The sequence below is a fragment of the Triticum aestivum genome, chromosome 2D (genome assembly GCF_018294505.1).
Source record: "Triticum aestivum cultivar Chinese Spring chromosome 2D, IWGSC CS RefSeq v2.1, whole genome shotgun sequence".
NCBI classification, from domain to species: domain Eukaryota; kingdom Viridiplantae; phylum Streptophyta; class Magnoliopsida; order Poales; family Poaceae; genus Triticum; species Triticum aestivum.
The window spans coordinates 13,337,654-13,347,402 of NC_057799.1; the positions used below are offsets into that span (position 1 = coordinate 13,337,654).

Genomic DNA, 9,749 nt, shown 5'->3' on the forward strand with positions numbered 1-9,749 from the left:
AATTCTGTAACTTATATGAGGCTTTGAAAATTCCATGATTTTTTTAGGGGAATTCCCTTATTATTTACTTTTGGTGGTACTGATGCTTGTTCGATATTGTTCCAATATGGCCTCTTGGTAGCTGAAGCATTGAAATTTTCTTTCCTGGAGTACACTAGTAATTATTTCTGATCCTGGAATATATTTGGAATCGTGTATATACCTCCTCGGCACATATAAACCACTCAACCCTCTTTCACAAAATGGAAAAAAAAAGGACAAGCCTCCAAATATCCAGCATGGGCAACGAGATGATAATCGACGGTCATTTTTACTAGGAAGTCGAAGACTGGCAAAGCGGACTGGCTAACATTGGGCGATCAATCTTACTCTGCCACATGTAACCTGAAACCTGAGAGATTGTGTCAATGTCTACCAACATTGATATAAAATTTGATTGTATTGTACTATAGCATGTGTCTAAAAATAATAATGTTCAAAGGTAGTGCTTTGTTTGTAAAATTATTGGCTGTATCAATGTCTTAAACGACAACTGCTTACAGATACACAAGAGTAATATTTTGTAGTATACCCATACCTATAGTCTCTTTAGATGATGTGGTCTTCAATGAATTAAGAGTTCAATTTAATGGCTGAGTTAAATTGGCCCATACATGTCACTTTGGAGCTACAAGACACCACTCTTTTTTTAACATTGTACAATTGAAGTCGCTCACATACACGAGCATACACTCACCCCTATGAATGCATGCACGCACACCCTGTCCCTATGAGTAATTCGAGAGACTGAGCTGGCATAGCATCTTAAGATTTTATGAAGTCACCATAGACGCCTCGCAGTTTACGGGAACATCTCCCTCCATAGAATTAGCATCACCGGAAACCTGAAGTAAATCCAGGAATAATGCGAGCACCAATGTCAAGTTTAGGACTTCGACCCTGGTGGGTTGGGGATACCACTGTCCTCCTAACTATCCAACCACAGGTTGGTTCGCTACAACAAACCACTTTGCATAATATAGTTGCTCACCGGACAACCTACAACAGTTCACTGTATAAATTAAAAACAGAAGCACACTTATATATTCGTTCGTCAACATAAGATAAACAATGTATCTGTTCCTTCGTCAACATAAGATAAATAATGTATCTGTTCGTTCATCCACAATACTAAATTAATAATGTATGAAAATTCATCTCATCATGAATCTAATGATAATGCTATCAATTTGATATTATGGATTTCTTTACATTTCTCTAGAAATTTGACCAAACTTAAAGCAGTTTGGCTTCGGAAAAAAACTAATAAACCTTATATTTTGAAATAGGGTGAGTAAAAAGATATAGAAACGCAACAACAAGAATGGCTCGTCATGACTATTTATACACAGAGTAATGACTTCTGACCCCTATGAAAATCTCTAAGGGCTTATGTAATTGTCATGAAAAGGGAGGTGGTGGGAAGTTCAGTCTCATACCGTTAGTGGAAGGGGAGTTGGACCTACTAATAAGGGATTCCCCTCCACATGCTATTGGAGCTTGAGAACAGAAGTGGTTCCCACGCTCTCCACCTTCGCCGCCCGCCTCGCCGCGCACGCCTGATAACCCACATGTATAGGGGATCGTGACAGTCTTCGAGGGTAGTATTTCACCCAAATTTATTGATTCGACACAAGGGGAGTCAAAGAATATATATGTGCCTTAGAAGTTGAGTTGTCAATTCAACCACACCAGGGAAATCATATTTCTGCAACAAGGTATTTAGTAGCACAGTAGTAATTGTAACTGTTTCAATAACATAAGCAGTTTTGTAGTGGTTGTAACACCAGCAACAACGAAAGTAACTTAGTAAAGACCAATATGAGAAAAGTGTAGGCATTGGATCAGCGATGGATAATTGCGTTGGATGATATTCATTATGTAACAGTCGCAACCTAGAGCGATACACGATAGCTCCAATTCATCAATGTAGTGTAGTCATGTATTCCCTATATAGTCATACGTGCTTATAATAAGAACTTGCATGACATCTTTTATCCTACCGTCCTGAGGCAGTGGGGTCCATAAGAAAATCTAAGGGATATTAAGGGCTCCTTTTAATAGAGAACCAGGACAAAGCATTACACTTAGTGAATACATGAAGTCCTCATACTACGGTAATCATCGAAAGAATCCTAATTATTGTCACATTGGGGTATGCGGATCATAACACGTAATAGGTGCATACAGCTTGCAAGATAGGATTAAGAACTCAAATATATTCATAAAAACATAAAGGGTTCAGATCTGAAATCATGGCACTCACGCCCTAGTGACAAGCATTAAGCATAGCATAGTCATACCAACATCAATCTCGGAACATAGTGGATACTAGGGACAAGCCCTAACAGATTAACTTGATTACATGACAAATCTCATCCAACTCCATCACCGTCCAGCAAGCCTACGGAGGAACTACTTACTCCCTGTGGTGAGCATCATGAAATTGTTGATGGAGAAGGGTTGATGATGACGGCGATGACGAATTCCACCCTCCGGAGCCCCAAACGGACCCCAGATCAGCCCTCCCGATGAAGATCAGGAGGTGGCAGCGGCTCCATGTCGTAAAACGAGATGATTCCTTCTCTCCGGCTTTTTTTCTCCGTGAGACGCTCTTAGGGTAAACGGAGGCTCGTGGGACCCACAAGCTCGCAGGGCGCGCCCTGGGTGTGGGCACGCCCCCTGAGCTTGTGGCTCCTGGGTGGCCCCCTCCAGTAGTTCTCTTTGTCAATATTTTTTATATATTCTGAAAATAATATCCATAAATTTTTAGCCCATTCCGAGATCTTTTATTTGTGCACAAAAATAACAACATGCCAATTCTGCTGAAAGCAATATCAGTCTGAGTTAGTTCCATTCAATCGGGCAAATTAGAGTCCAAAACAAGAGGAAAAGTTTTGAAAAAGTATATACGTTTGGGACGTATCAACGCCGCGGCTTGCGGGAATGAGCCGAGCTCACACATATGCACGGGTTGCAGGAATGAGCTAAACCAAGCTCACACCTATGCGCTTATTTTGCATGTCAGGAACGGAGAGTCCTTAACGGATGAGCCAAGATTTGAGATGTCAGATCGTGGTTTGTTGCTGACATGGGTGTGGGTCCAACCCACATCTCTCCACCGGGCCGCGCATATATAACTGATGTGTTTGCCAACCCAAGCCGCCACAAAGAACAGATCGCATCTACTCTGCCTCCACGTGCACCGCCCTCTGTCGTTCTGTTTGCTGCTGCTGCTACCGCCAGTGATCCCATCCCGTCCACCACATACACTATTGATAGGACAGCAGGCCTCCGAAACCCCGACTCTATAGATCCTATACATGAGAGGGGTGATTATGTTTTTGGGGAGCGTCTACTACATGACTGCTCACCGTTGTTCGTCCACGTCCAGTGCATCGTCTACTTCCGCATCGCCTTCGTTAGCGCTATGGCCACCAAAGCCAATCAACTCACCTCCCGGAAACTCGAAGCCGAGAAGAGGGCCGTCGTTGAGACCGCTGCCGCCGCCACCGCGGCGGCTTCTGCCTAGCCTACTGCAGGGTATAACATGTTTACCCATCTTAACCATACAGTGTCATACGTAGATGTATCTGTTGACATCATAGTATAGCCAAAATCCCTCCACCCCCGCAAGTTCGCTGAGTTAGAAGAAAGAGACAAGGAGGGGACATAGGGCTGTAGATTAGTACATCTAGCTATAGCACAGACCCCGAGAATTTTATTAAAAGTGTGAGATGGGTCACGTGTCAATAAAGTAGGAGCACCTGATATATTACATAACTACTCCTGCCATGCACGAGAACAAGCATACACGTCGTCTATATGCATGAATGACTTAGGGAGACATGCGATCAGACTAGATGGAAAGATCGACGGCCTTTTGACTTTGCGGTCTTCCCGGATGTCATGTGTGGTTGCAGGTTCTCACTGGCCGGTTTCTCCCCTGAACCGTGAATCCTCTAGTCAGTCTACTTGGCTTCCTTGTGCTCATGTGGTTTTCGGTAGGGATGCACGGTTCCAATGGTTCAGGTCATTTAACATGGGTAGTGTGGTTCCTCTTTCTATCGGTCCTTTTATCATTGGTGATTATACAAGGCAATTACAAACGCAATACAAATATAATCACTTGAAGAAAATTGACCAGAAACTTCCTTGAAATGGTTCACCTAGTTTCCCTGTTGTTGTTTTACTGTCGCAATTATGTGATGAGGTCAGGCTAGAGAAGAAAAAATATCATATTATGTTGACATGCTCAAGAAAACGGTGATGCAAGCTTTCGAGCGCCTACCCGGCTTTTGGGCATCTTTCCGAGTGCCTACCCAACTTTTTGGCGCTTGCGGGTGCTAAACACAGCTTGCAATCGTGTTTGTAGAATTGTCTTGTAGGAGGTGATGGCTTTATATCATGGGTGTAGCCAACTGGCTATTGAGAATTATCAAACAAACATTGGTCACCTAAGTGAAATTACTACGATGAAGAAAGGTATCACATGCCACTAGTGCAGAACCCTTCTAAGACGACACATCTATCGCACACTACTCGACCGAACTGTGTGTGATTCATGCATCGTAAACGGTAGATAATTAAAATCGTCTCGAAGAATATGAAATGTGTGCAATGGCTAATGCATCAAGGATAGTTCAGAAATGAGTTGCGCGTCCGATACACGTACTGTTCAGTCAGAAGAACTATTTTCGACGAGAGAAAATAACACAAACGATTCCCCACAACAAGATGTGTGTGATACACAGCAAACAGCTCAGTAAGCAGAATTGTGTGGGCAGAATGAAAATAACATTGATGATTCGCCCGAACAACCCGTGTGTGTTATGGGCAAACGATTGCCAAGAAACAATTTTCTGCGATTGTGGAAATTATCACAAATGTGTTACTTAGTTTAATCGTTTGAGATGTGACATGTCTGCACAGTAATATCTTTGCTTTGTCTACAGAACAACATATAAAACAATGTTTGGTATATGCCTGGTCGTAAGCTTATTTATAAGGGATATATTTTGCTTACATTAAGCATGCAGGAGATGTCATCACATACCCAAAGCATGTTGTTTGCAAGCTCTACATGCAGGAAATAAGCATACGAGCAATAGAGTTACAAGGTGAATTGGATTGGAGTGGATCTGAAACTATCAAACATGAGATGTACTTGGAGGGGAAGGTTCAGTGATTGGTCTCAAATATTAGGATTATTTTCTATACATCACACATATATATCATTAGCACATGAGGCTTATGTGTTCTTTCGGTGCCCCACCAGTGAAGAATATACCAATGGTAGTAGGCCTGTCCACCTGTAGGAGTGTTAGGATGGCCACAAGAAGACGGGGAGGAGAGCATGGTAGGATCGAGGAGCTTCTGGTGCTGGCCGGAGACGTGCCTCATGCATGCGCGCGCGGTGGCCGTGTATCACGCTCTCTAGCGAGGATATTATTGGTGGTCCGGCTGGCGTCATGTATCACGCTTTGGGAATCCAAACAATGTGATGAGTATGCGTGGATGTGATGTGATGTGACAACAATGTGTACCTGTGAATCACGGTTCATACAATTAGTAATATTCGTTTGAAAATTCCCTAATTGTAGGGTTTTCCTGGTGTATTTTTTTTTTCGAGAAAACTTTCGATCTATTCATCAACCATCAAGGTAGTACCAAAAACACTAGAAGTAAAATTTACATCTATGTCCGTAAACCATCTAGCGACGACTACAAGCACTGGAGCGAGCCCATGGCGTTCCGCCATCATCGCCCCTCCCTCGTCGGAGGCGGGCAAACATTGTTGTAGTAGACAGTCAGGAAGCCGTTGTGCTAAGGCCTCATAGGACTAACGCACCAGAATAGCAACCGCCGCCGATGAAGAGAAGCATAGAGCGAAAGGACCCAACCTGCAGACACATAGACGTAGACGGACGAAGACCGGATCCAGAAGGATCAACCGAAGAGAAACGCCGACTGGATCCCACGAGATCCGCCGGAGACACACCTCCACACGCCCTCCGACGATGCTTGAAGCATCACCGGGCGGGGGGTAGGCGGGGAGAACCTTATTTCAGCTTCAAGAAGCAGCCGCCGCATCATCTTCTTGATCATGGCACAAACCCTAACAAAACTTAGAAAAACACCTAAAAATGGAGCCCTCCTGCCGGCAAGGGTCGGGATCCACCAGACCTCCATGGTCCAAGGACCATGGGAGACGAGGCGGGCCGGCAGCGGCGCCAGCGGAAGGCAGAGAAACCAACTTAGAAACAAACAATGAGGACGGACGAGTTGGTGTATTCTTTTTTTAGGTAAGTTTTCCTTGTATATTCATGACTGTTCAAATTTGGTGCGCTACGTCCTCTTGGTAGCTGAAGCTAGGGCCAAACCATTCGTAATTCTAATCAAGGGTAAACTAAGAATTAATCATGTTTCAACAATATATGTTCATTTGCTTGGAATCCTTTATATAGCTTCACATGTGGTTATTGAAAATTCGGTGGGCTCTCTCTCTCTCTCACACACACACAAACAAAAGCGCGCGCGCACACACACACAACACTAGTGAACATTCCAAAGAGAAATATCAGAAATTACAAAGTGAGTACCAGAAATTATGTTGTATGAGGATGGCATTTCGGACCTTGAGCTCATCTAGTCGTGCTGTGAACATTAAGTTCAAAAAATAATAGCCGAAAAATCAAAACAATCTGAAAATTTTGGCACTAAAGATGCTCAAGTGTTCATTGCATGTGAAATTTCATGAACGTATCACATTGGAAGAGCTCTAGGGAAAAAATTGGGCTGGAAAAAGCTTCGAAAATAGATATTTTGGAGCAATGTTTTTTTTGTCCAGAGCACAGTAGATGTCATCATGGAACGAAATATTACATGCATCTAGAATAGTACCATCTTTGATGTCCAAAAATTTCAGATTGTTTTGATTTTTTTAATATTATTCATGGAACGAAATTTTACATGCATCTAGAACAGTAGCATCTTTGATGTCCAAAAATTTCAGACTGATTTGATTTTTTTAATATTATACTCGAATAAATTGTTCATCTGCTAGTAGATGTGCTCGGGATCCAATGGCAATTTTCGAATGTTGCATGCACTACTATCAAGTGAAAGTATTGCAGTAGGGCACTAGGGCGCAGAGTTGAGTGAATCACTTGCCTAATCTTGCAAAGCCCCACTGAGTCCACCATCTCTTTCTAGAAGGTACAAACAAAAAACAGTAGCTCTTGTTAGAATATACGCAAACAGGTAATAAAGGAAAGTAGATAGCGCGACAATATTGGTTAACTAGATCCAACGATCAGTGCCTATATCTTGTAGCATGACTACAGAGCAGCTTTCAGGAACCAAGGGATCAAATTTTGCCAAAGGTGGACAATGTCGGTTATCCTGGGTTAATGTGTGCACCCCTCTCAAATATGGGGCCTTGGGCTCCATGATCTGAAGGCATTAAATGATGCACTGCGATCCAAGTGGATACGGGCTGCTTTCGCTCGTCGCACGGTTATGGATGGCCTACAACAAGTCTCTTGAATCCATGTCTGAGGGGGCAACTTTTTTTGGCGACGGTGTATTTTGTTAATCAGTTTTGGTAAAGTACATCTGGATGTGTCCTAAGTATTGCACATTTAAGACACATGCATGTCATTCATTTTAAGCAAAGATTCATGCATGTATTTTCTTTTGTCTTTTTTATTTGTCTTTCTATTTTGAGATTGGGTCACTTAGATGTGCAATAGTTAGGGCACATCTACATATGCCCTACAAAGACCCTTTGTTAATTAAGTCAGTATTAAGAGGATATGCAGTAAGAATAGAGATTTATTTTTGCACTGTTACACATATAGTTGTTCTTTATTTGTGCAAATACGGTAGCAAAACAAATGGAGGACACACACCACAACTGTTTCAAATATAGAGTATACGGACGACCTGCACCAGAATCATCTACTCGATCTTGACACTGGTTATAGTAACCCTTTCTCCCCAGGCCTTGGGCACGAACAACACCTCAATGGTCTCGTCGCCGTCGTCCGCTCCGATTTGCCGCAGCACGCCGCGTATGTCCATGATTGCCCCCGGGTCGCTTGGCTTCTGCGGAAACGTAAGCAGGTAGTGCTGGGAGCTGTCGCTAGTATCTTTGCCCTCCGGCACATATAAGTACACCTCAATCACAGGGGTGTCCGTGCCATGGGGCTCGACGTCGAAGATGATGCGAAGCATCTCCCTCCCGTGGAATCTCTGCGAGGGCTTAGGCCTTGTCACTTTCAGGCTCAGGGTCTGGTCCAAGGTGGCCGGGAGGGGTCTTGTCCAGGGTACTGGGCAGCCGCCACAGCCGTTCTTCAGCACGCACTCGACGAAGCAGGTCTGGACGTCACCCGCGCCGTCGCCGGCATTCAGGATGCACTTGCCGGCGCAGGCGCAGTTCTCGGAGCAGATGCAGGGATTTGCGGCACCAGGGACGTCGGATGTCTCCACAATGCAGGCTCCCGCCTCTTGCTCGGCCGCCACGATGAAGGCGGTGGCCAGCATCATGGCGGTGATGGCAATTATCTTCTTCATCGGAGCACCGGGAGCCATATTTGATGCTATGCCCTCTCACCTCCAACCCGGGGTATTTATAGGGACCAGATATGCATATATGCCCCGTTGTTTCTCTCTTCTTCACAAGAAAAGGTGTGGTAAGAAAGAAAGAAATCGAAAACAAAAAAGAACATCGATCTTTCGCGACGACACTAACCTATAGGACAAAAAACGACAGGTATACATTATCCCCTGTGTCGCCACATGCATGCAATGTTGGATTGTACCTATACGGCTTTGTTCTTGACAAGCTTGAAAATGAAAGAATGGCTGGTGAATCATACACGACGGCTGGACCACCAAGGACGAGCAAAATGGCACAGAACCATATCCTACATGATACGATACGTGGTTGGCAGTATTTTTCTGCCGTTTCTAAACACGTTCATTTTTTATTAAAACACGGTACAGCCATAGATCGATGTTCATAAATACACACATATAGTCATATACTCACCCCTAAGGCATGCACTTCTAGGGCATGAAAAGCTAGGTTCATTCTACTAGACATAATCCCTAACAGATCTAAAATCGAAATCAAAAGCACAACATATATCCCTTTGGTCATTAACGTGCAAGGTTATTGTGTTATTTTCCTTCTTATTAATGAAAAAAGAGAGGTTCCTTGCAAGCTTTTCAATGCGATTTCTATCATGCTAACTAAAACATATTAGTGGGACCGACTATTTAACAGTAACCCATGAAGAGTTAGTTTCATTCGATTTTGCACAGACCGCTGGGTTGAAATCCAATGATCGTCATTCAGCTTCTTCCTACAGCCAACTTCGATTCTCCTCACCCCCTTCAGGTACCGGTGGCAGTGCTGTTCTGCCCTGCCTCGCCACTTCACCCTGCTCAAGCTGCCTCCTCCCTTAATCTGCTACTACCCCCGGGTCTGCTCAAGCGATGTCGCCGACAGCTATATCGTCCTTATATCTAGCGCAGTCTTGGCGAGCCCTGTCATCCACGCCTTGGGCTCGGGGCTACAACCGGAAAGGATTGACACAACAAGAAATTGCAGGCAACTGTGTGATAGGAAACACACAAATCAATAGCTCGACTAATCTATATTGCACTCCCCCCCCCCCCCCCCCCCACCCCACACACACACA

At 44.0% G+C, this 9,749-nt stretch overlaps 1 protein-coding gene across 1 annotated transcript; it reads right to left on the reverse strand.

Annotated features, from left to right (window-relative positions):
* Positions 1–8,001: 8,001 nt before the first annotated feature.
* On the reverse strand, positions 8,002–8,616 carry LOC123055490 (uncharacterized). Its single transcript, XM_044479493.1, has one exon. It carries the CDS (start codon positions 8,614–8,616, stop codon positions 8,002–8,004), a length of 615 nt encoding a protein of 204 aa, XP_044335428.1.
* Between the last annotated feature and the right edge of the window lie 1,133 nt (positions 8,617–9,749).

What these genes read in the sequence shown, in the direction of transcription:
- LOC123055490 (XM_044479493.1), bottom strand. Translation starts at nt 8,616, where the DNA reads ATGAAGAAGATAATTGCCATCACCGCCATGATGCTGGCCACCGCCTTC.